At 43.6% G+C, this 27,626-nt stretch overlaps 1 protein-coding gene across 5 annotated transcripts in view; it reads left to right on the forward strand.

Moving 5' to 3' along the window:
* The window catches only part of IGSF5 (immunoglobulin superfamily member 5), a 54,073-nt gene that overhangs the window by 24,817 nt on the left and 1,630 nt on the right, over positions 1–27,626 (forward strand). For 3 of the 5 annotated variants that reach the window (XM_070466791.1, XM_020868937.2, XM_070466792.1), the window contains 4 exons: positions 9,048–9,185; positions 12,529–12,553; positions 13,988–14,112; positions 16,009–16,082. In XM_070466791.1, coding sequence (XP_070322892.1) covers positions 9,048–9,185; positions 12,529–12,553; positions 13,988–14,112; positions 16,009–16,082 — 362 coding nt within the window. The remainder of the gene's footprint in view (positions 1–9,047; positions 9,186–12,528; positions 12,554–13,987; positions 14,113–16,008; positions 16,083–27,626) is intronic. The other 2 variants (XM_020868938.2, XM_070466793.1) reach the window with 1 other exon arrangement.

The raw sequence follows: 27,626 nt of genomic DNA on the forward strand, positions 1-27,626 counted from the left end.
TATTTCTCCAAGGAGCCAACCCAGCTTGCTTTCAGGCAATTTAAATGTGACAAAGTATGGTCCAGGGTTTGAAAGGGAAGATTGGAAAAAAAAGTTCTATTAGCACCAAATGGAATGAAAGTGTTCAAACCACACACTTTATTAAGGCAATATAGCAACAGAGAGTTCTGGTCTGACTGATGATGCCTTGTAGAAATGGTACTGGAGATGAGCTTGTCTGCAAAGTTTGTCTTTTGTAGGGAAAGGGTAAGGGGCATTCAATTTCCCTTGATGGGCTTTAATTCGGCTGAATTCTTCTTAGCCCGGGACCAGAGAAGTGAGCAGGCTTAATTACGGCATCTGGAGTTCCAACAGCTTCACAGAGGAGAGCGTGATGGGTATGTTGCAATGAGTCCCATTTTATTGGACTCATTTGGAGAACTGAATTTGTTTCTAAATTATTCATCAAGATCAAGAGCAGCTGGTGGCTGGTGGTGTGTGTTTTATGCAAGTTTTAGTAGCTGAAGACCTCGTTACCACCTGGGCTAGGGGAGCTGGCTTCTGGGAGCCAAGCCATGTTTCTGAGAATGCATGAGGCTGTGCTTGATCAGATAAAAACGTCAGTCCTGTCACCCATTTCCTAAAAGTGCAAGGAGTTTGTGTTCATTTTGGGGGCAATCCTTTTGAGCCCTTGAGGAAAGTGACATTGACAGCTTAGGAAGCTTGATGAGTTCAAGCCAAAAGGTTGCATGAAGTGCTTATTGATTCTCTAAAGAAAAGCATATTGAAAGGCACATGCTGGTGTCTTTTTAAATTGATTTTCTTGATTATAGAGGTAACACAGACTTTAAGATCGCAAACGTACAGACAGTGAGAAGGTGAAAGCCCCCTTCACTCCTGCCTTGAGCCAAGCTCCCTCAACCCTCTGTCTGACTGCCTGGGTCATTTTCTCTACAAATTTACAAGTATGCAGGCTGTGGACAGTGCAAGTGAAGCCATAGTTTTAGGACACATGATTGCCTTGTAGACTGTGGTGATTCCTGGTGAGATCTGAGTTCTGTGGGACATGGTCATTTTGAGAACAGACAAGAGTGGTGGGTGTGACCATCCTTGTTGGAATTTGGGCACTAGTTTTGTGACATTGGGCAAGTCCTTGGCCTTCATGGCATAGTTTTCTTGCGGGTCAAATGAGGGGAAGGAAAGAGAATAGGACATGCATTTTCCCACCTTGGCTGCTTGTTAAGGGAGCTTTAACACATATGCTTATTCTCAGGCCCCACCGCAGATTTCTGTCTCAGTCTGTATAGAGTCTGGAAGTCAGCATTTATTATTATTTTTTTAAAAAAAGCTCCAAAATTACTGAGCAAGCAGGATTAGGAACTACTGAAATGGAGCCTTTCTAAGGCCCCACCTCCCAGCCCAGCCTCACCAGATGCTACTCTTCACAGACTTGATGCCAGACAGCATGGACTCAATTCCCAGCTTGCCTTCTTACTCACTGTGTGACATTAGGCAGGTGACTTAACCTCTCTGAGCCTCAGTTTTCTCATCTGTGAAACAGATAATAATAATAATCCCTACCATCTAGGGTGGTTGTTGGTGTGAGAAGTGGGTTAAAACATCCAGTGCCTGCACCAGAGCCTACAGGACAGGAGAGTGAGCCACAGTTCTCACTTATTTTGTGGGTTCAGTGATCTCCCATGTCCTTTCTTGTCCACATAGGAGCATATTTTGCACATTCTGGTAGTGACATTTTGCAGTCATCCTGCTGGTTTTTTTTTTTTTTTTTTTTTTTTTTTAATTTTTATTAGTTGGAGGCTAATTACTTTACATCATTACAGTAGTTTTTGTTATACATTGATATGAATTAGCCATGGATTTACATGTATTCCCCATCCCAGTCCCCCCTCCCACCTCCCTCTCCACCCGATCCCTCTGGGTCTTCCCAGTGCACCAGGCCCGAGCACTTGTCTCATGTACCCAACCTGAGCTGGTTATCCGTTTCACCCTAGATATACATGTTTCAATGCTGTTCTCCTGAAACATCCCACCCTCTCCTTCTCCCAGAGTCCACAAGTCTGTTCCATACATCTGAGTCTCTTTTTCTGTTTTGAGAAAGTCTATGTGCCCTTTTAAAACTCCGAGCACTTCTGTGTGAGCACCTGGGATCTATTTTCCTTTTCTTCACAGATGGAAAAAGGACAATCTCAGAGCTGAGATAAAAGTCACACTGTAAATTCAGTCTTGCAGTCCTTGTGTGCAGGCAGTTATAGGAGGGAGGAAGGCAGGTGGTGTTGAACTTGGAGATAACCTTACTTAGTCACTGTTTGTGCGTAACAGGTATAGTACACCCAGGGATTGAACCTGGGTCTCCTCCACTGCAGTCAGATTCTTTATCATCTGAGCCACCAGAGAAGCCCATAGTATATTCATCCTCACCCGCAAATCTGTTTTCCATCTTGAATCATTGTGCCCACACCCTTTGCTAAGACACAAATCAGGGACTGGTGTCCACTGAGAGTCCCTGATTCCTACAGGGTATGGGCTGCAACTTTCCAGGCAGGGATTTTCCAGATTAGAGACCCAACGTGGTGGAATAAAGAGTCAGAGACTCTGGGGCTTCCCTGCTCTGAGCGCCCTTGGCTTACCTTTAATGGAGCTTTATCCTGAGTGTCTTATTTGCACGACGAAGGGGTTGGGTAATGGATGAGATCATTCCAAGATTCTGTTTTCTGTCCACTGTCATGATTTTCACTTTATCAATATAGGACTATTGTTTCTCTTTCTTTCAACCCACTGTAAATGTGCTCATTTAAAAATTGTTGTTGTTTAGTTGCTCAGCAGTGTCTGACTCTTTTGAGACCCCAGTGGACTGTAGCTGGCCAGGTTCCTCTGTCCATCCAATTTTCCAGGCAAAAATACTGGAGTGGGTTGCCATTTCCTTCTCCAGGGGTCTTCCTGACCCAGGGATTGAACCATCATCTCTTGCTTTGGCAGGTGGATTCTTTACCACTGAGTCACCATGGAAGCCTTGCTCATTTAAAAATTAGCCTCATGCTAAACATAGATACCTGTGATATATATGCATGTGTGTACATATATATATATATATATATACACTATGAAATCAATTAAAAGTTATTATTAAAGTAAGAAAGGAAAGCTATGATTAACCTAGACAGCATATTAAAAAGCAGAGACATTACTTTGCCAACAAACGTCTGTCTAGTCAAGACTATGGTTTTTCCAGTGGTCACGTGTGGATGTGAGAGTTGGACTATAAAGAAAGTTGAGCACCGAAGAACTGATGTTTTTATGTGTCTTTTTTTTTTTTTTTTGAACTGATGCTTTTAAACTGTGGTGTTGGAGAAGACTGGAGAGTCCCTTGACTGCAAGGAGATCCAACCAGTCCATCCTAAAGGAAATCAGTCCTGAATATTCGTTGGAAGGACTGATGCTGAAGCTGAAACTCCAATACTTTGATCACCTGATGTGAAGAACTGAGTCACTAGAAAAGATCCTGATGCTGGGAAAGATTGAAGGTGGGAGAAGAAGGGGCCAACAGAGGATGAGATGGTTGGATGGCATCACTGACTCGATAGACATGACTTTGAGGAAGCTCCGGGAGTTGGTGATGGACAGGGAGCCCTGGTGTGCTGCAGTCCATGGGGTCACAGAGAGTCGGACATGACTGAGCGACTGAACTGAACTGAAGGAAGTTTCCTCTGTATGGCTCCAATCCTAAATTACATCTGTTTACAATGCACACCCCACACTTTTCTTGGGGTTCCCCTGGAACAGAGAGAGGGCATAAGTTTTTCTTAGGTGGGAAACTCTGTGGGAGATTTGACCCCCGGGGTAGCGAGGTCACAGCTAATAGGAAGCAAAAATCTGAGCCGTGTGGTTCCTGATGTAAGTTGCCATGTTGGTGAGAGCCTGGGGCTTTTAGGTGAGTGCAGGCAGCACTCTTTTGAACTTGGTGGTTGAATTAAGGACATGAGAGGCAGGCAGGGTGCAATATCACCCTCTCTCTTTCTTGATTCTGTCTCCCATGCCAGCGAGGTGGCCTCCCTTCCTTCAAATAGGCCCTCCCTAGAGTTATCTTTCTGTGCAAGACTGGGGGGAAGATTGTCATGCTAAGAAACAGCTGACCCAAGTTGGCATGCTGAGAGTTTTTTCCAGCAGCAAAAGAAAGCCCCTGATAGAGTGTTTGAGTAAGTCAACAGTGTGTTGACTTTTTCCAGTAAGAATTTCAAGCCTTTCTCTTGAATCTTAAACCAGACCCACCTCCGCTGGCTCCCTTCTTATAAGAGCTCTTATTCTTTTCAAACTTCAGTTTGTAAAAAGAGTTCATCAGACCGAATTTATGATGAACACTGCAATCTGGAACATGTGTGCTGGACCTCACAGCGTTTGGCACTTTGCCCATGCCTCTTGAGTTTCTGAACAGCCTGGTGGGGTGAGAATTGTTACTAACATATGAGCCCAAAGCTCAAGGGAGCGTAGGCACATGGTGGTCATGAAATTTGATTGGTTCTATTGACACGGAGCCCGAAGCACTCCAGGTCACAAGGCTTTCCAGGAGTGGATGGACTGTGAATATCCTAAAGCAGCTCTGGGTTTAATAATTTTGTCATCATATCAGTGGGAGGGAGAATATAGGGGTTCCCTGGAATGTGGCAATCTTGACTGCACTCAGGAATTCTCAAAACATGGATCACTAAACCACCCGCCTCAGAATCACCTGGGGTACCATTTCAGACCCCTGACTCGGCATCGAGGGAGCTGGCTCTGAACCCATGAGCACAGCAAGTATTTCAGGTGATGATTGGGAGTCTGCTTTCTGTGGAGCAAGGGGACGAGTCATGTTACTCTCTGGATGTGATTGACGTTAAGAGACTGGCTTGTTTTTTGACCATATACTGTATTTTATCTCATTTTTATTGTCTTAAATTGAAGAGTAGATGATTTACAATGCTGTGTTAGTTTCAGGTGTACAACACAGTGATGCAGGTATATATTCTTTTCCCGATTATCTCCCCTAAATTATTATAAAATACTGAGTATAGTTTCCTGTGCTATACTGTAGGTCCTTGTTGTTTATCTATTTTATATATAGATATACACATTTGAGTACAGAGTTCCAAAGAATAGCAAGGAGAGATAAGAAAACCTTCCTCAGTGGTCAGTGCAAAGAAATAGAGGAAAACAATGGAATGGGAAAGACTAGAGATCTTTTCAAGAAAATTAGAGATCCCAAGGGAACATTTCATGCAAAGATGGGCTCAATAGAGGACAGAAATGGTATGGACCTAACAGAAGCAGAAGATATTAGGAAGAGGTGGCAAGAATACACAGAAGAATTGTACAAAAAAATCTTCACTACCCAGATAATCACGATGATGTGATCACTCACCAAGAACCAGACATCCTGGAATGTGAAGTCAAGTGGACCTTAGGAAGCATCACCATGAACAAAGCTAGTGGAAGTGATGGAAGTCCAGTTGAGCTAGTTCAAATCCTAAAAGATGATGCTGTGAAAATGCTGCACTCAATATACCAGCAAATTTGGAAAACTCAGCAGTGGCCATAGGACTGGAAAAGATTAGTTTTCAATCCAATCCCAAAGAAAGGCAATGCCAAAGAATGCTCCAACTACTGCACAATTGCACTCATCTCACACAGTAGTAAAGTAATGCTCAAAATTCTCCAAGCCAGGCTTCAGCAATACGTGAACCATGAACTTTCAGAGGTTCGGTCTGGTTTTAGAAAAGGCAGAGGAACCAGAGATCAAATTGCTAACATCCATTGGATCATCGACAAAGCAAGAGAGTTCCAGACAAACATCTATTTCTGCTTTATTGACTATGCCAAAGCCTTTGACTGTGTGGATCGCAACAAACTGGAAAATTCTGAAAGAGGTGGGAATACCAGACCACCTGACCTGTCTCTTGAGAAATCCGCATACAGGTCAGGAAGTGACAGTTAGAATTAGACATGGAACAACAGACTGGTTCCAAATAGGAAAAGGAGTATGTCAAGGCTGTTTATTGTCACTGTGTTTATTTAACTTATATGCAGAGTATGTCATGAGAAACACTGGACTGGATGAAGCACTAGCTGGAATCAAGATTGCCAGGTGAAATATCAATAACCTCAGATATGCAGATGACACCACCCTTATGGCAGAAAGTGAAGAGTAACTGAAGAGCCTCTTGATGAAAGTGAAAGAGGAGAGGGAAAAAGTTGGCTTAAAGCTCAACATTCAGAAAACTAAGATCATGGTATCCAGTCCCATCACTTCATGGCAAATAGATGGGGAAATAGTGAAAACAGTGAGAGACTTTATTCTGAGGGCTCCAAAATCATTGTAGATGGTGACTACAGCCATGAAATTAAAATATGTTTACTCCTTGGAGGAAAAGTTATGACCAAACTAGACAGCATATTAAAAAGCAGAGACATTACTTTGCCAACAAAGGTCCATCTAGTTAAGGCTATGGGTTTTCCAGTATTCATGTATGGATGTGAGAGTTGGACTATAAAGAAAGCTGAGCGCCGAAGAGTTGATGCTTTTGAACTGTGGTGTTGGAGAAGACTCTTTTGGAGAGTCCCTTGTATTACAAGGAGATCCAATCAGCCCTGAATATTCATTGAAAGGACTGATGTTGAAGCTGAAACTCCAATACTTTGGCCACCTGATGCAAAGAGCTGACTCATTAGAAAAGATGCTGATGCTGGGAAAGATTGAAGGTGGGAGGAAAAGGGGATGACAGAGGGTGAGATGGCTGGATGGCATCACCGACTCAATGGGCATGAGTTTGAGTAAACTCCATGAGTTGGTGATGGACAGGGAAGTGTGGTGTGCTGCAGTCCATGGGGTTGCAAACAGTTGGACATGACTGAGTGACTGAACTGACTGATGTATTAATCCCAAACTCCTAATTTAAGCACTTACTTGTTTTGAAGCTCCATTTATGGGGCTAGGGAGGATGACATGTGGAGTGATAATTCTCTTACCTCCCCCTTCATTTTTGTGGGGGTAAATATTTTCTTACCTCTATCTGTCCCAGCTTATCTCAGAAGAATAGTGGCTGATGTGGAGATAGATATTAGTTGACTTTTCTAAAGTCCTATAATCCTTGTCCAAACATCTCAATATGAGGAGAAAGGTGAGTCCCAGTTTTGGCTCAGCTGCAGCTGACAGCCTAGTGTACAGATTTCTCTTCTCCATGTAGAGTCAGAAGGAAACAGTCTCTTCATCTCTCCATCCATCCTTCTATCCATCCATCGATTGATTTATTGGTTCAACATGCCCAATTTTAGTATGCCTGTTGCTTGGTGTGTAAGGAGAATAAGACACGGTCCTTGTGGGGACAAGTCTAGTTTATATATGAGCAGAAGTGTAGGAAGAATGGATCTTACAGTGGCCAATTTCACAGACATTTGAGGTGGCATTGAATACGAGATGTTAAAAAAAGAAAGAAATATAAAAAAGTTATCATAGGTAATGCAGAGAAGCTTTGCATGAAGGACAAAAGGCAAATATCTTTTTATATTATATAGTTCTTCAAAATTCAGAGTTCTCTGGATTTCAGTGCTTGCTTTGAGATAAGTCTGTGGATTATTCTGCAGTGGGATCCTTGCTCATCCAGAGGTCAGCACTCAGAGGTCAACACCAACGCATTAGCTATCATCTCTAACCATTCATGCAACTTATTCTGAGCCTTTAACTTGAAACTATGACTTCAAGGAAAACTCTAAGTAAGATCATCCAAGAAACATTTTTCAGCTCTAATCTCTGGTTCCAGAGTGTGGGGAGGCCATTGACTTACAAGAAAATCCTATTTTTCTTCATAGAAAGTCTGTTGTTTTAATATTTTTCTAATGACTTATATCTAGTAAAATAGCACACATTTACACTGAGATGCTACCCAAGCACCCAGAGTTGAGTGACAGACTTTCTTGAATAGCAATTCACACTTAAACAGATCAACTTAAACATGTTGTTATAAAATTATTTTTTAAATTTATGCCCAATTATAGGATAATTGCTTTACAATATTGTGTTGGTTTCTGCCATATATCAACATGAATCAGTCATAGGCATATGTATGTCCCCTCCCTTTTGCAACTCCTTTCTACTTCCCAAACTGTCCCACCCCTCTAGGTTGTTACAGAGCATGGGGTTTGAGCTCCCTGATTCATACAGCAAATTCCCATTCACTATCTGTTTTACATATGGTAATTTTTTAAAATTTTGTTTCCAAGCTACTCTTCCAGTTTGTCCCACCTTCTCCTTCCCCCACTAAGTCCATAAGTCTGTTCTCTATGTTGGCATCTCCATTGCTGCCCTACAAATAAAGTCATTGGTACCATCTTTCTAGAGTCCATATATATGTGTGTTGGTATGTATTTGTTTCTCTCTCTCTGACTTACTCCTGTAATAGACTCTAGGTTCACCCACCTCATAGAGCTGACTCAAATGTGTTCCTTTTCATGGCTGAGTAATATTCCTTTGTATGTAGTACCACATCTGCTCTATCCACTCATCTGTTGATAGACATTTAGTTTTCTTCCAGTCTCAGCTATTGTGGCTAGTGCTGCTGTGAACAAAGGGGTGCATGTTTCTTTTCAAATTAGAGTTTTGATCCAGCAATCCTACTCCTGGGCATGTATCTGGTCAGTAAGCATTTCTTGAGTAAGTAAATGGTATCAGGGCATGGAAACCACTGTTCCAACCTTAGGGAGTGGCCCAGCCCAGCTTATCCACCTCTTAGGAATGTTAGAGGTGTTGACCAGAGAATGTTTGGACTGTGTTACCAGGCAGTTATATATTGGTAGCAATAAATGGATGAGACAGTAATGGAAGATACTGTAGAACATTGAATATTTAATCACACTGAAGGGAACTTGGCCTTTGACATCTGGCTGTAGCAGATCCAATAGTTACAACATTGTTGGAAAATGTAATCTGATTTATAGTGTGGCAGATTCAGTGATTACATACCCTTGACAATGGCAAGCATCACTAAAATATATATTTTTTTCTCCTTTCTACCTTATAGACAGTATTGATAAACCAGGTACATCATTGCCTACCTGGGCCATAGTTCTACTTGCTGTGTCATTGTCATTGCTTTTGATCCTGATCATTGTTCTGATTATAATATTATGCTGCTGTGTCTCCAGGACAGAGAAAGAAGGTAATTTACTTTTGTTCACATAGATTTGTGTTTTCTAATTTTTGGTACAAGCATTTGTAGTTCATTAGCTCATCCACTAATCTTTCAAAAGATACATTGGCTTTTTTTGGAAAGAAGCCTGAGCCAACCCTTCAAGGGAGACAGATCTTCACACCCTGAGAAGGTTAAGAGATGGTTGTGTGTTTATTTGCAAGGTGTGTGTGCTCAGTCATGTCCAACTCTTTGAGACCCCATGGACTGCAGCCTGCCAGGCCCCTGTGTCCGTGGAATTTTCCAGGCAAGCATACTGGAGGGGATTGCCATTTCCTACTTTATTATTTGCAAGGACATAAGGCTACTTTGATGTGTCATTCAGATGCTACGCTTTTTTTTTTCTTTCTAGAATAATATCTACCTATCTGAGCACATCAAAAGATTATTTTCTATTTTGTAGGATTCTGACTCTCCTTTTCTAGGTGAATATCGATGCAGTGGTAGAAAAAAAAACATGGTCTTCTGTTAATAAAAATAGTACAAATAAAATTAATAAATATATGTACACATCTCCTAAATGAAATCTTTGAGATACTCCAAGATATGTGAAGGCAGTGGCCTTGTTTGGGGGCAGGCTCAACCTACGGGTGAGTTAATCAATGTTGGGGTGGGAGTTAGTTCATGATTTTGTAAACCACAGGCACTTTGTTGTGTGGGTTCAGGACTACCCAAGTGTTGAATGTGTGTCTATCTCTGTCTTTCTTTCTCTCCTAAAACCTCCAAATACTCCTATTTGAATATTTGAATTTTTTTTTTTTAAGTCAGAGGTTTGATGTTTGGCTACATGTCAGTTTGATTGTACTGTTAATTTTGCTAGCACGAGGTGATTTGATGAGCACTTTCTGCATGTCTGCCAGGCACCATGTTATCTACCTCTTTTACTTGGAATTGCTCTCTTAGTGAGATATTTCACGTGACGTCCATTGTCCTGCCTTCACTAGGCTACTTGCCTAGATTTAGCTCCTGCATGGGTTCAGTTTGCCCTTGGAGAATTACTTCTGTGCTATACCTTTATTCAGACTTTTGTGGTGGCTCAGTCACCTGCCAATGCAGGAGACACGGCCTCGATCTCTGGGTTGGGAAGATCCCCTGGAGAGAGAAATGGGAACCCGTTCCAGTATTCTTGCCTGGAGAAGTCGGTGGACAGAGGAGCGTGGCGGGCTACAGTCCATGGGGATGCAAAAGAGTTGGACTTAGCAACTAAACAATGACATACTTTTATTCTCTAGGAAACAGAAATGAAAAGCAGTGAACCCCTGTTGACCCATATTCGATGGAAATTTGTTTTTCCTTGGGAGTTTTCCTGTATGTCACAGATAAATTATTAATCCCACTGAATTTTAATGGAAACTATGGATAACTTTAATTTTAATTCAAAACAGACTAGGATTGCTTGTTGCCTTCAGATTATTATTTTTGACATTAGCTATTGTGGTATGGTTGAAGAACATTCTGGTTATTTGGACTTCTGCATCTCCTAGGCTTTTGTCTGCTCCGCACCAGCCTAATAAGAAGGTCTGGTCCACATGGGTTGTGTACCCAGGGATCCTCTGATTCTTAGTTTCCTCATTTACAAAATGACGATAAGTCCTATCCTAGAGATTGGTTGCTGCTGTTGTTGTTGCTGCTAAGTCGTGTCTGACTCTTTGTGACCCCATGGACTGTAGCCCACCAGGCTCCTCTGTCCGTGAGATTTCCCAAACAAAAATACTGGAGTAAGTTGCCATTTTCTCCTCCAGGCCGACTCAGGGATCGAACTCACATTTCTTGCTTTTACAGGTGGATTCTTTACCACTGAACCACCATGGAAGCCCAGAGACTGGTTAGGAGAATTAAATAAATTAACATAATAAACGTTTATGTGATCTGTCCTAGAGTTTATTGTTTATTTATCTCTGAAAAGCTGATCCACAATGGACACTACACTTCACCTTAAACATAGAGGATCCCGCAAAGTCTTGGACTTCCACATGATAATTATTTCCATGCTTAAAACTGTTAAAATTCAAGGATTTAAAAAAGTATTTTAGGGAAACTTCCCTGGTGGGTCCAGTGGTTAAGACTCCGTGCTCTCAATGCAGGTGGCACAGGTTCAATCCCTGGTTGGGGAGCTAAGATCTTGCATGCCACATGGTGTGGCCAAAAAAAAAAAATAAGTAAATAAAAACAAAAAAATATTTTCTGGTGCTCTGCTTTTTTGGTGCCTGGAGAATTCTCAGTGCTCTGCCTGGTTTCTCGGGACTGACTGAGGATGCCTGGGGACCCCACTGCATGGCCTGGAGGCTTTGGGAATCCATGCTTCTAGAGCAGTGGGGCCAGGGGTCCCTCTCCTTCAGACTGAACCTGACAGGAACACAACGGCAGCCTCTATCACCACGGGGAGACCAATCTCTCCCATTCAACTCAGATGAGATTGCTTCTGAGGTTCAATTTGAGGTGTCCATCAGCAATGTTGTTAGAACTGAAAATAAGTGAGAACATTAGCCAAAAAATAAGGAAAATGAATGTTTTTTGGATCTTGATAAAGCAAGATGCATAGAGGCACTAGAAAGGAAGGTGAAGATGCAAAGCACATTGGTTTTAGCACCAGATGGGCTGGGTCTATTGTGGGGGCTCTGTTACTCCCCATGTTGAAATGCTAGATTCCTTCCAGCCCAAGAATCCATTGACTAAAAACACTAGCAATTTAACACGAGCTTTTGAGGGGTGGGCAGAACTGTATGAATTGATACTACTGGTACATATTGACAGAAAATGTATTTTAGAATGAAGAACTATAATGCTTAAGCAATGTATTTCCTTATCTGTTAAAAACATAGTTATACTTGTGCAATAGTATCTAGTTTGTTTAAAATATGATAATGCTAGCACTCACCTCTTGGATTGTTGGAACGATTAAAGGAAATAACAGCTTGCATAGCCCTGGCATGATGTCTGGACAGGTGAGCACTGAATGACTGACAGCAGGGTCTGGGAACAGAGTCCTCATGGTGAACAAATGGAGTCTCTACAACCCCAGGAATCAGATTCAGTGCTCACTAAGTACATACTGGGCACCTACTGTATTTCAGGGACCCAGGCATCATAAATACTTCTATTTATGATAGTGAACACTGAATTCTACATTCCTTATGTTTGAGGTCATTTGATAGTTCACTGCTGGGGAACTAAATACCTATTGGATCACAAACACTCAGTATTGTGAGCACTTAAAATCAGGGGGCCTATAAAAATTGATGCGATTTTATTTTTAGATAACTACCCTGATTTTGCTAATGTAATTTTGTTCCTTTTCTTTCTCTTTTTGCAGAACCTAGTTATCAAAGTGAAATAAGGTAAGTCTACGATCACGTCAATTTCCTGAAAATAAAAACAAATGAAAACCAACCCACACACACAGCTGTGGGATTTTAGGACTATATTACGCAAAATAAGGCACTAAAGGTGGACAACTCTGAAAAACACCTATGCCAATCATCAATTCGTAGGGCGATATTAACTGTAGAATAAAATAGGTGGGTTCCTACTGCCTATGTTTGACTTGCTCACTTAGGAAAGTGGAGTAGATTTTTATTGGTGTCTGGCATTTGCCACTCTTTCCACAAGAGGACACTCTGTACCGTGACTGGTGCCCTCTTGCTTTAAGTCATGGCTGGGGATCTGAGGACCATTTGAAGAATCAGGCAGAGGTCCTACTGGAACTTCCAGGTCAGTGGAGACAGCGAGATCAGCTGGGTTGCTTAAGGCAATGAAGCTGACTAGGCAGATAGGTTAGGAGTGTTCGCTGCTCACCACCCCCCCTTCCCAGGGGGAGGGATGGAGACATTCCTGCCCTTCTCACAGCTGTCCAGATATAGCTGCAAGCATTTTTAAGGTAACTACATCAAGGACTTATAATAAACAGTTTAAATGTCTGCAATATTTACATAATTATAAATGCAGTCAAGGGAGGAATTTCTAGACAGTGGTGGTTTTGTTGGGAGTGTTAAAACCACATCTAGTTTTCAGTATCTTATTAGACAATTTTCATATGCATAATGCTGCAATTTAAAATATCTTCTGGCTACATGTGGTGAAGGAAGTTGTATGTAATCATCATTAGCTCATGAATGAACATCCTTTCAGGTAAATATTTGCACATACCCTTGCTTATTTCCCTTGCTTGATAATCAATTCTTAGTGGTAAAGCATAAATATTTAAAATCTTTGGATATCTACTGCCAAACTTCCTTCCCCTGGGACGCTGCACCAATTTTTGCTTTATTTCAGAGGCGTACTTTTTCTATGGAGGGCCAGAGAGTAAATCTCTTTGCTTTTGTGGGCCACATGTTTTTTGTCACAGCTACTCAACTCTTGCTCTAACAGGAAAGCAGCCACAGACAATATGGAAGCTGACGAATTCCAACAAAACTCTATTTATAGAAACAGATGGGGGCCCAGATTTGGTCTGTGGGTCATAGCTGGCCAACCCTGCTTTATGTAGTCACTGCTGTCTGAGAGTAGAGTATCAGCCACCTGGGGATTGGAGTCCACGGACGTGCCATGATAAAATTCCATTTCTTTCCCATGAGGGGAGCGTGCGAGCATGCAGAACTCTACACAGCCATCCTGGTGGGTATGAGAGCCCATCCTGATGCTGGGCACCCTCCCGGAGCCAGGGCCTGGACTTCAGCCTTGTGTTAAGTTCTTTGTGAATGCACTGGGTGGATAGTGAGACCCCAACATCCATTGCTGATGAACATTGGCTTTTTCAAATGGTCTAATTCTAGGAAATCTGCAACTGTGAAGACAAGCAAAGACACTCTAGGGACAAAGTTGGAAATTGGAAATGAAAACTATGGCTACCATTCAGATGAGCCAAGGACCATACATGAGTGGCTGGGTTTGGACACCGGTAAGATCTGGAAGGGAGAGTGTCAGAGGAGGACCTGGCCCACCGAACACCAGATCAGCATCTGCTTAGCTGTTGGCGGTCATTATTTGGGGTGTAATTTTTAGAAGAAGTCATTCCAGAACTAGAAATAGTCTAGGAGACAATAACAGTAAAAATCCACCTATTTATCTAAAGTTAAAAGAAATTAAGGTGAAAATTTGTTTTTAAAAATAATTTTTTTCAACATTTTCATTTTTTAAAAAAAATTCTTCTACCTTAAAGTGTGTGAGGAGGCATTTTAATACACTGAGGGTAACTTCCCCCAAACTTCAGTTAAATCTGAAACTCAGCAAGAAATCTTTCCTTTTCAATTTGACAGTCATCATAATGGGTTGTCTTTGAAGCCACTGTCACTAGTGAAGGACAGGTAGGATTTGAACCAAGATCCTTTTCAAGGAAGTTGAGAGAAAGACTGTATAAATTACCCCTGGCCCTAACAATTTGCTGGCAAAAGTTGGGGACTGGCTCTAACAATTTGCTGGCAAAACAAATTCCACAGGAAGATTTTTGGTTAATCGATTCTTGCAGAGATGCTCAAAACTGTTTTCTCCACTGAGACTGGGACTCTATTCTTGGTAGCCCTGTTCTTCGCATTCTTTTGTGTCTCCCTCCTATGTACATTCCAAATTGTATGCTTGAGATTCAAAGGAATATCACCAAGCATGGACAATTTCCTCTAACAATCCCATCATAGTCTCTTGCAAAATTTCTTGTGATAGAATATTTATTCATTAGTAGTTAGAGTGATGAATCAAGTCACTTGACCAAAATTGTGGCCCAAACTGAATCTCTTTGGCCCCTTTTCCCCACTGTGTCTATTTCCCTCCATCAGCCATTAAAGCGATGGATTTGTCTTGTTTCTGAATGAGACTAACCTCTCAAGTACAGCCACTATGGAAAACAGTGTGGAGATTTCTTAAAAAGCTGGAAATAGAACTGCCATATGACCCAGCAATCCCACTTCTGGGCATACACACCAAGGAAACCAGATCTGAAAGAGACACGTGCACCCCAATGTTCATCGCAGCACTGTTTATAATAGCCAGGACATGGAAGCAACCCAGATGCCCATCAGCAGACGAATGGATGAGGAAGCTGTGGTACATATACACCATGGAATATTACTCAGCCATTAAAAAGAATTCATTTGAATCAGTTCTAATGAGATGGATGAAACTGGAGCCCATTATACAGAGTGAAGTAAGCCAGAAAGATAAAGACCATTACAGTATACTAACACATATATATGGACTTTAGAAAGATGGTAACGATGGCCCTATATGCAGAACAGAAAAAGAGACTCAGATGTATAGAACAGACTTGTGGACTCTGGGAGAAGGCGAGGGTGGGATGTTTCAAGAGAACAGCATCGAAACATGTATATTATCTAGGGTGAAACAGATCACCAGCCCAGGCTGGGTACATTAAACAAGTGCTTGGGCCTGGTGCACTGGGAAGACCCAGAGGGATCGGGTGGAGAGGGAGGTGGGAGGGGGGATTAGGATGGGGAATACATGTAAATCCATGGCTAATTCATTTCAATGTATAACAAAAACTACTGTAATGATGTAAAGTAATTAGCCTCTAACTAATAAAAATTAAAAAAAAATTTAAAAAAAATTAAAAAAAAAAAAGAAAGGAATCAATTTTGAGTCCTTTTGCTATATTTTTATTTCACTAGAAAGATAAATCTCTAAAAGTACGTCCCATCAAGTAAACTTTAAAAAAGCCGTTTGTGGTTAGGAATGATTGATGCCAGGGGTACTACATAAAAGTATTTCTTTATGCGTCAGAGTGGTTAGAATAGGCAGTGGGGTTTGGGTCACTTCTGACTCTAAAAACATCTTTCTGTTGCAGAGCCAGCTTCCCTCCATGACAAGTCCTCTGAAGCCAGTGTTCCAGAACAACGCAGCAGTAGGCAACCTCATCAGGTGATTCAGACCTTCTCCCCCTTTTGGACTTTTTTTTTGGGGGGGGGCCATTAAACATCCTTGCCTCACAGCAGGTGATTATGTTATGTTCATGTTGGACAGATGTGGCATTTGCCCACCTCTGAGTCAACGGGACAGTGTTGGGAAACAGGGCCAGAACATGTAGTATCTCTCCCTGTGGAGCAGGTTTTTTGGGAAAAGACCAAAAGTGTAATTGGTGACTGGTAATATTGAGGAATCTGTTAGATGTCCACACAGAGATGTGGGATGTGCAGATGGTTGTGTGAGCCTGGGGCACCAGGAAGAGCATGATTTTTTTTTTTTTTTTTTCTCATATGTTTTTTAGAAATTAAATTTAACTGGAGGATAATTACTTTACAACATTGTGATGGTTTTGGCACACATCAACATGAATCAGCCACCAGTACATATGTGTCCCCCCATCTTGAACTCCCTCCCTGCTCCCTCCCCACCCTATCTCTCTGGGTTGTCCCAGAGCACCAGCTTTGAGTGTGCTGCTTCATGCCTCAAACTTGCACTGGTCATCTATTTTGCATATAGTAATATACATGTTTCAATACTGTTCTCTCAAATCATCCCACCCTCGCCTTCCCCCCACAGAGTCCAAAAGTATGTTCTCCTTTGCTACCTTGCATATAGGATCATTGTTGCCATCTTTCTAAATTCCATATATATGCATTGCTATATAGTATTTGTGTTTTTCTTTTTGACTTACTTCACTCTGTATAATTTGCTCCAGTTTCATCCACCTCATTAGAACTGACCCAGACTTGTTCCTTTTTACAGCTGAGTAGTATTCCATTCTGTATATGTACCACAACTTCATTATCCATTCGTCTGCCAATGGACACCTAGGTTGCTTGCACGTCCTAGCTATTGTAAACAGTGAGGGCAGAGCAAAACTGATTGTAGGTATGTCTGGTTGCTAGGCAACTGTTGATGGGCACTGCCCTTCCAAGGGATGTTATCATAAGGGAAACCATCCATGAGGAACCGTGGAGACACAGTTTGTCATTTTCTGACCCTGAGTCAACATTGGTTATCACTCGAATGAATTAGAGTTCATAAGCAGAATACACGGTTCTTTATATCCAAAAATCATATTAAACAAATGTGTACATGTCAATCCTAATCTCCCGATTCCTCCCACCCCCTCTTCTCTCCTTGGTGTCCATAGGTAGTTCTCTGTATCTGGATTTATATATATATATATTCTATATTTATATATATATCCTATTGATACTATGTGTAAAATAGACAACTAATGAGAACCTACTGCACAGCTCAGGGAACTCTACCCGGCACTCTGTGATGACCTAAATAGGAAGGAAGTCCAAAAAAGAGGGGGTATATGTACATGTGGGCTTCTCAGGTGGCCCAGTGATAAGAATCTGCCTGCCAATGCAGGAGACACAGGACATATGGGTTCGATCCTTGAGTTGAAAAGATCCCCAGGAGAGGGAAATGGCTACCCACTCCAGTACTCTAGCTTGGGAGATTACAGTCCATGCAACTGCAAAGAGTCAGACACGGCTGAGCAACTTAGCACACATGCATATGCATACGTATGGCTGCTTCACTTTGCTCTACAACCGCAATGAACTCAGCATTGTAAAGCAACTATACCCTACTAAAGATGACTTCAAACAACAAACAAAATGCAAATGTGTGTACAACCAGGACCGTTTTCTAACTTGTGCATCTTCAAAGGAGAAGCACTTAGAGGCGATTCTGCCCACATGTCCCCAGTGGGTGTTCTCCTCTGTTAGATTTTGGGAAAGCCAGACTCACAGACTGGGGCTCCGACAGCTTGTGGATCACACAGCCTTAGCTCTATTTGGCCTCGGAGTTGGTACCTGTGTGAGGCGCTGCTGCTGAGTGCGTGCCTTCGGAGCCCCATCCTTCTATCCTGGCGTGGATGTTCACTTCAGCTTCCAGCTGGCTGCCGGCTGTAATATCCCTCCCTGCAGTTGGGACCCAGCTCCGTACGTACATCTTGCCAGAGACATGTGCCTCCCAAGCCTGTGCAGGGAAGGGGACCTTGATAGATGCTCAGCCCCATATCGAGAGGAGCTAAATGATGCTGTTAGCAGCAACCAAGGTAGCCAGGCGGGAAGATGTATGAGGGGTTCGAGGCACAGAAGCAGATAGATCTGCGTGACAAATTGTGAGCTTCTGGTATGAGTTTGAGCTACTGCCTCAGGCTGGGTGGCAGAGAATAGAGAGGTAAAATTCTTCCCATCAAGCTGCTCCTGTGGGCACATGTATCTTTTGGTTGTAGCGATGCAACAGTTTCCCCTTCCAAAGGCCAGTCTCTTGACTTAAGAGGTGGTGGGTGAAAGGGAGCAATTGCCAGGCTGTGATGGGCCTTTCCTGTCCAGACCCCATGACTGGACCTGAGTGGGCACTGCATGCTGATGAAAGGGCTCTCCCTTGGGGTCAAGCATGGTCACCCCAAGGACACATTTAAGCCAGTCATTACTTCAGTGGCCTTTCTGGGGCTACATGGCATGTGTCTTTCCACCAGAGAAGTCGCAGTGCTCAGGTCTGGGTTGGACGACAGGGCAGGGAGGAGGAGATACAGAAGGGGGTCATGTCCCATGTCCCTGATATAAAGGAGGAGAAAGGGGGACTACGGATGTGCTTGTATACAGGAGGATGGCATTCGGAGCTCTGAGTGCACACTCAGTTCAAGGTGTTGTTTTGAAAATATACAGGGAGACATTTCATTTAGTTTGTTTTCCAATTTCTCCATCTCTTCCTTTTTTTTTTTTTTGATGTTCTTTCTCAAGCACAGTAGAAAAGTTTTTTCATACATATATAAATAGTGTGTATAATATATATCTTAGAAAACTTATGAATTTTTGGCTAAAAGATTTATGATATTTCGACTCACTTGTTTGACTTAGTATAAATGAAATGCTAGATTCCAATTAAAAAAAAATAGATGTGCAACAAGCAACAAAGGTTTACTGTATAGTAAAGGGAACTAGAGTCAATATCTTATAATAACCTACAATGGAAAATAATTGGAAAAATAATAATATGTGTATATGTATAACTGAATCACCTTGCTGTGTATCTGAAACATTGTAAGTTAATGGTACTTTGATGAAAAATATATATGATGAAAAAAATATACAGGGAGAGAAATTTAGGCTGTTTCTTCTTCTTAAACGTGTAACAAGTTGGATAATCTATTGGTTGAATAAGAACAGTGGCCATGGAGATGCTGGGCCCTGGGGGCTGTTAACACACCCCCACGCTTCTTGAAGTGTTTGTAAGGTTTCTAGGCAAGCACGGCACCTCAGCCAGAGCACCAGGTTTCTTAAGAATTAAAGAGGGTGCAAGGAAGATAAACTATTTTTGCCTGAGCTAGAAACTGACAAAAGGTTTTTAAATAGCTGGATTTTTCTAAGCAAGGAAACGTAGGACAAGCACATTTCTGAAAAGGCCCATCTTTGATCCTTAAGCAAAAGGAGCCTTGCAGGTGCGGGTCCAGGCACCGTGTCCTCGTTGCCCATTTGGGAAACCTGGATGTGAGGTGTACCGTGGGTTATGCTTCCCATGAGGCCCTTAAAGGAGGGAAGAATTGTGTTAGTCTCTCAGTCGTGTCTGACTCTTTGCGACCCCATGAACCACAGCATTCCAGGCCTCCCTGTCCAGCACCAACTCCCGGAGTCCACCCAAACCCAAGTGCATTGAGTCGGTGATGCCATCCAACCATCTCATCCTCTGTCGGCCCCTTCTCCTCCTGCCCTCAATCTTTTCCAGCATCAGGGTCTTTTCCAATGAGTCAGCTCTTCGCATCATGTGGCCAAAGTATTGGAGTTTCAGCTTCAACATCAGTCCTTCGAATGAACACCCAGGACTGATCTCCTTTAGGATGGACCGGCTGGATCTCTAGACCATTCAGGCAGTAATACTGGAGTGGTAGCTATTCCCTTCTCCAGGAACCTCCCTGGCCCAGGGATCAAATTCTGGTCTCGTGCTTTGCAGGCGATTCTCTAAAACTGAGCCAGCACAGAAACCCTTAAGGAGGGAACAGACAAATACCATGTGATACCGCAGCCATGTGGAATCTACAAAACGATGCGAATCAACTTGTTTACAAGACAGATTTGCAGACCCCGAAAATGAAACTATGGCTACTAAAGGGGAAAGTGAGAGGAGAGATAAATTAGGAGTTTGGGATTAACAGATACACACCACTCTATATAGACAACTAACAAGGACCTACTGTAGAACACAGGGAACTATATTCAATATTTCATAATAACCTATGAGGGTAAAACATTTCACACAAAGATGGGCTCAATAAAGGACAGCAATGGTATGGACCTAACATAAGCAGAAGATATTAGGAAGAGTTGGCAAGAACACAGAGAAAACTGTACAAAAAAGATCTCCATGACCCAGATAATCACAATGGTGTGATCACTCACTTAGAGCCAGACATCCTGGAATGTGAAGTCAAGTGGGCCTTAGGAAGCGTCACTACAAACAAAGCTAGTGGAGATGATGGAATTCCAGTTGAGCTATTTCAAATCCTGAAGGGTGATGCTGTGACAGTGCTGCAGTCAATCTGCCAGCAAATTTGGAAAACTCAGCAGTGGTCACAGAACTGGAAAAGGTCAGTTTTCATTCCAATCCCAAAGAAAGGCAATGCCAAAGAATGCTCAAACTACCTCACAATTGCACTCATCTCACACACTAGTAAAGTAATGCTCAAATTTCTCCAAGCCAGGCTTCAGCAATATGTGAACCATGAACTTCCAGATGTTCAAGCTGGTTTTAGAAAAGGCAGAGGAACCAGAGATCGAATTGCCAACATCCACTGGATCATCGAAAAAGCAAGAGAGTTCCAGACAAACATCTATTTCTGCTTTATTAACTGTATCAAAGCCTTTTTGTGTGGATCACAATAAACTGTGGAAAATTCTGAAAGAGATGGGAATACCAGACTACCTGACCTGCCTCTTGAGAAACCTATATGCAGGTCAGGAAGCAACAGTTAGAACTGGACATAGAACAACAGACTGGTTCCAAATAGGAAAAGGAGTATGTCAAGGCTGTATATTGTCACTCTGCTTATTTAACTTATATGCAGAGTACATCATGAGAAATGCTGGGCTGGAGGAAGCACAAGCTGGAATCAAGATTGCCAGGAGAAATATCAATAACTTCAGATATGCAGATGACACCACCCTTATGGCAGAAAGTGAAGAAGAACTGAAGACCCTCTTGATGAAAGTGAAAGAGAAGAGTGAAAAAGTTGGCTTAAAGCTCAACATTCAGAAAACTAAGATCATGGCATCTGGTCCCATCACTTCATGGCAAATAGATGAGGAAACCATGGAAATGGTGGCTGACTTTATTTTTCTGGGCTCCAAAATCACTGCAGATGGTGATTGCAGCCATGAAATTAAAAGACGCTTACTCCTTGGAAGGAAAGTTGTGGTCAATCTAGACAGCATATTGAAAAGCAGAGACATTACTTTGTCAACAAAGGTCCATCTAGTCAAGGCTATGGTTTTTCCAGTGGTCATATATGGATGTGAGAGTTGGACTATAAAGAAAGCTGAGTACTGAAGAATTGATGCTTTTGAACTGTGGTGTTGGAGAAGACTCTTGAGAGTCCCTTGGACTGCAAGGAGATCCAACAAGTCCATCCTAAAGCAGATCAGTCCTGGGTGTTCATTGGAAGGACTGATGTTGAAGCTGAAACTCCAATACTTTGGCCATCTGATGCAAAGAGCTGACTCATTGGAAAAGACCCTGATGCTGGGAAAGATTGAGGGCAGGAGGAGAAGGGGACGACAGAGGGTGAGATGGTTGGATGGCATCACAGACTCAATGGACATGGGTTTGGGTAAACTCCGGTAGTTGGTGCTGGACGGGGAGGCCTGGCGTGCTGTGATTCATGGGGTTGCAAAGAGTCGGACATGACTGAGCAGCTGAACTGAACTGAACTGATGAGGGTAAAATAATCTATGACAAGAATCTGAAAAAGTGTCTGTATAGGTGAATCACTTTGCTGGAACCTGAAACTACAGAACATTCTTATACTCCAATTTAAGCAAAAGAGGAGGAGGGCAGGAAGAAGATGGTCCATAGAGGAAAGGGCTAGGCCTTCAGTAGTTCCCTTCCATGTCCTTGTTCCAAAGAGGACACAGTCCTGCATGTGGTCATCTGGCCCCTGGAAACCCATCAGGTGGTCAAGCCACGGCTAATGGGAGCAGGTCTAGGCCACCTTTAGCGAGAGGTTCCTTTAGAACTTGCCACAGCCAGGCCTGCACCTGGTCTGTGTGGCTGCGTCTCCCACTCTGCCGGTGGTGGGGACCCTCCTCAGAACTTCTTAGGCCACAGAGCAAGGACGTGCACTCTGTGCTTCCTTGCCTTGTAACTTTTCTCCGTGTGCAGTGACCCCTGCTCCCTGGAGGGCCCAGGACAGGCAGCTGAGAGTCATTCCGAGCCCCGTCCCTTGTCCTTCTGTCCTGCCCTTCCCTCCGCGTGCCTCCCTGTGACTCAGTTTGTTCACTTTGCTGTCTGTTCTGCTGTGGGGTATTGTCACCCACCTCAGGGGTCCAGAGCAGGTGACCAGGGAGACTCCTGTCCAAGAGCTGGCTGGTTAGACTTCAGGGTGGTTGACTCTGGATGGCACAGTTTTATAGAAAATCTGAGCTAGGCTCAGGTCCTGAGAAGCCTGTGAGTTAAACGGAGAGATCTCAGGCTGTGAGTCAGCCTGCAGCAAAAGCGTGGCCTGGGCTCCTTGCCACGGAGCTGGTTGGGTCAGATGCCTGTCCCGTGGATGGAGACAGGGCGTGTGTGTGAGATCTGCTGAGGCTCCTACCCTGGGTCAGCGGGTCTCAGAGCAGAGCCATCTTGCCTTTGACTAATCCAGCATGTCATGAGTCCACCTGTGTGTGTTCTCCCTACACCACCTTCTCATCTCAGCTGGTGTCTTCCTTACCCTCCACATCTTCAGGAGGTCTTAGGTAGTGGAAGGCTGAGGGCTACATGCAGTCTGGTACAGAATTCTGGGGGCTCATTAAACACTAATTCCCTCTAGTGGAGAAAGTCCTCAAAACCCAGCATTACGCTGTTACCAGTAAAGTGACACCAGGAGCCTGAGTGCTTATAGACTGCTTACCACAAAGTGATCTCGACAAAAATACCATTTGACCGGAGTAAATGAGTATGCAATGTTTTGTTTCGGGTCCTTGAAGAAAGGTGCATGATTCCAGGTCAAATGGCCATCTTGCTCCTTTGTAATTTTGGTCCCTCAGGGTTTCTTCAAGGCTTTCTTGTTCAAAGATGATCCAGGGAAGGGGGAGCCTGAAGAATCGTGGGTGCAAGACATAGGGCAGTCATCAGTGTGGCCTTTGGGGTACCCAATTTCCTGGTCCCCCCCACCGTGGATCTCTTGGCTCAGTCCAGCTGGTGGTGGGGCAGCCTGGGCATCTCTGCACTTTAGAGCCAGTGGAGGGGTTTCTGACACGTGGCTGGATTGAAGGGTTATTGCCTAAGACGGAAATGGCCTTGTAGGTGGGGAGAGTGGGATGTTGCCAAAGATCGACTAGGCTACTTTGTCATTTCACCCTGGGCGATACTTATGATTTGCTCAGAGTCCCAAGACATTCATGCTAACTGCACTGGACTTGGATTTACTGGACTGCTCTCCAGCTGCGGTGCTGCCTGCATACCATGTGATTCCCAGGTGGCTCAGCGGTAAAGAATCCGCCTGCTAGTGCGGGAGACGCAGATTCCATCCCTGAATCGGGAAGATCCCCTGGAGAAGGAAATGGCAACTGGCTCCAGTATTCTTGTCTGGAGAATCCCATGGAAAGAGGAGCCTGGTAGGCTACAGTTCATGGGGTTTCGAAAGAGCTGACATGACTGAGCGACTACGCAGAAGCAGCAGCAGTCTTGCTGGCATCATGTGGACCCCGCCACAAGGACAGGAGGCCCTGGGGTCTGTGACCACATCCGCTCAGACTGAGCACTGGCGCCGCCGAGGAGCAAGCTGTTTGGGGAGTTACTTTCACCCTCCCTTCAGTCCCACCCAGAGTTCTACCATCTGTATCTACATCCCCAGGCTGCTGAGAGCATCCACATGCTGTGTCCTCATCGTGCATCACCAGGCGTGATTTTAATTACAACCTACGCTCAGCAGTTACCGAAACAGGAGCCTGCATCCTTAATACTTTGTGTGTGTGTGTGTTAGTCACTCAGTCATGTCCAGCTCTTTGCGACCCCATGAACTGACCCCAGGATCCTCTGTCCATGGAATTCTCCAGGCAAGAATACTGGAGTAGGTCACCATTTCCTTCTTCATGGGGTCTTCCCCAAACCAGGGATTGAACGCAGGTCTTCCACATTGCAGGCACATTCTTTACTGTCTGAGCCACCAGAGAAACCCTCTTCATACTTTGAGTGAGTGAGTGACAGTCGCTCCATCATGTCCCACTCTTTGTGACCCCATGGACTGTAGCCTGCCAGGCTCCTTTGTCCAGGAAGGGGTAAAACCCTATCTGCCGTGGCACCAGCCCCCGTAACTCTCACTCCTTCGACACTCTCCCTATTAAGGTCCAGAACACTGGAGGCCTGCACTGCCATGGGAAAGTCAGCATAGCTGTCATGGGGAACCCCTTTTTTCAGATCCCTGGCTGTCTCTGGTTCTTTCGGTGCTGACGGTCCTTGAGGACTTCAGAAGGGGTGAGGGCTCAGCTCTGGGGCACTGCCACTGGGGACAAGCCGTGGGCTGGAGGTTGCCTCTACATAAGACCAGCCACTGTGGTCTGGAGCTACCAGGGGCCATGGTTGGTGTAGGTCAGGTCTACTGTGAGTCGTAGGCTTTTAAACCAAGGGAAGTGGCCCCCGCTAGCCTCCTGGAGCACCTCCCATGCTCATCCCCACCTCTCAGCCCACTGCCCTGCCGGGTCCCCCCGAACTTGGGACTCTTTACCCAGGGTTCAGAAAGTCCTTATTACTGTCACAACTGGAAGAAATGGGGGGTATTTCTCCTGTATTCTGGGTCCCAAAGAATGCTCACTGAGCGTGGAGATGAAGCCGGCACCTAGAAACACGTTAGTCTGGGTACCAGTGGACTGAGCAGTGGTCCTCAGGACAGAGACTCACTTCGGGGGCTTGTTAAAATGCTCCCTTCTGAGTCTCTTCCAGACTTTCTGGGCCAGAATCTCTGGGAGATATGGCTGAAGAATGGACATTTTTACTGTGCTCCTGGGCAATCTGCTTGGAAGAAAATTCGTTTGTGGCTCAGTGTGAAAACATAACAGACACGCATTGCATTGTTCCTAAGGGGATGTCATCCCTGAGTTTCAGAGCTTCACTTGCATCTGTGCATTTGGAATGACCTGTGTTCATGACCCCACGCAGGGAGCTTGCTGCGGAGCACAGAGGATTCAAGATGCTTGTTGGGGGCTGTGAGGAGGGTCATATGGAAGTGTCCTGATGTTGAAATACTCCATAACCATGAGGCATCATAGTTGGGGAACACTTTTTAAATCTCCCGTGTTTTATGTGGGTCCGAAGGCACAATGTTTTCAATATGAATGAATAAAAGAGGATTTTAGGCTGTAGAAATCCCAGATCAAGCACTAAATTTTAGGAAGCCTCAGAAGGTGAAAACCTCAGAAGGTAAAAAAAAAATGCAAATTTCAAAATTTGCATTAATCAAAACATGACACTTTTCTTCCTGATTATTTCTATTCTGGTTGCATCTCCAGTTAAGATATATAACACTGGTGTTATTTTCCAGACAAGAATTTCTGTTGATGAGGTACAGTTAATGTAGGTGTCACTGTCCATTAATTCATTAGCACAAAACTGATAAAGTCAGAAATTTCTTCCTGAAAATTGCAGTCAATGAGAAAGGAAAGCTTTTTTTATTTTGATACAAAACCATGGGGTTTGCAAATATTTTGCATCATGATAAATATTTAAAACAAACAATCCTCCTTTTCCTCTCCTTGACTCACTGGCAGTCCATTTTTTTCTGGTTATTTCAGGCAATTCTGTGTCTTTCCTTCCAAGTCTGTTAGTTTTGGGGGATGAACTTATGAATAATTTGAAACCTGGGTTATGTCTTCCCTGCTTATCTCTTCCGTACTGAGACCAACAGAAATAAACTTGATAAATTTAGAAAACAACATTGGTTGGTGCAACCATGTCATGGGGAAAAGGCAAACAACAGCAAAATCCCAGGCATCATCACAACAGAAGCAACATCCTTGTGGCACGATGTAGCCCAGTCAGCCACAAGGTTCTCCTTGTGTGACCGGGAATCAATGAATTAAGACCAGGGGTCAGAGTGGTGCCATCCGCAAGACTCGCTGCCGTTCCATTGTGACGTTAATTATTCATGGTGGCTGGTTACATTATTTAAGATGTTAAATGCAGCTCCGGGGCCCTGCAGTCTGAGCCAGCATCTTCAGGATGGGCAGGAAAATACACTGCATGTAATTTATTTGTTATTTTATTTTTTAAAACCTTCTTATTTTGCATTGGTGTACGCATGTGTGCTGTCACTTCAGTCGTGTCTGACTCTTTGCAACCCTATGGACTGTAGCCCACCAGGCTCCTCTGTTCATGGGATTCTCCAGGCAAGAATACTGGAGTGGGTTACCATGCCCTTCCTTCTCCATGGGATCCTCTGGGCCCAGGGATTGAACCTGCATCTCTTACGTCTCCTGCATTGGCCACTGGGTTCTTTACCACTAGCGCTACCTGCGTAGACAATTAACTATGTAGTGATAGTCTCAGGCGAACAGGGAAGGGGCTCAGCCATACATATACATGTATCCATTCTCCCAAAACCCATCCTCCCATCCAGGCTGCCACATAACATTGAGCAGAGTTCCCTGTGCTATACAGTAGGTCCTTTTTGGTTATCCATTTTAAATATAGCAGTGTGTACATGCCCATCCCAGATGCCCTAGCTGTCCCTTCCCCCTATCTTTTCCTCTGCTACCATAAGTTTGTTCTCTAAGTCTGTGAGTGTGCTTCTGTTTTGTAAGTTCATTTGAATCATTTCTTTTAGATTCCACGTCTAAGGGATGTCTTGTGGTATTTCTCCTTCTCTGTCTGACTTATTTCACTCAGTATGACAATCTCTAGATCCATCCATGTTCCTGCAAATGGCATTATTTCATTCTTTTTAATGGCTAATATTCCATTGTATTATGTACCTCCTTCTTTATCCATTCTTCTGTCGATGGACATTTAGTTTGCTTCCATGTCTTGACTATTGTAAACAGTGCCGCAGTGAACATTGGGATGCATGTATCCTTTCAGATCATGTTTTTCTCCATGTATATACTGCATGTATTTTCTCCAGATATACTGCATGTATTCTAACAAGGAAGCACTCTTCCACAGGCATTGGCCCCTTGGAGGAGTGAGTGTTCTGCTTGGGAGCACATTTCAGAAGGGGAATGTAAGAACCAGGAAAACTGTCTGAGGAGATAGATGGGTGATCTACATGGAGTCAGCTCATCAATT

Source organism: Odocoileus virginianus, chromosome 4 (assembly GCF_023699985.2).
Source record: "Odocoileus virginianus isolate 20LAN1187 ecotype Illinois chromosome 4, Ovbor_1.2, whole genome shotgun sequence".
Lineage (NCBI taxonomy): Eukaryota > Metazoa > Chordata > Mammalia > Artiodactyla > Cervidae > Odocoileus > Odocoileus virginianus.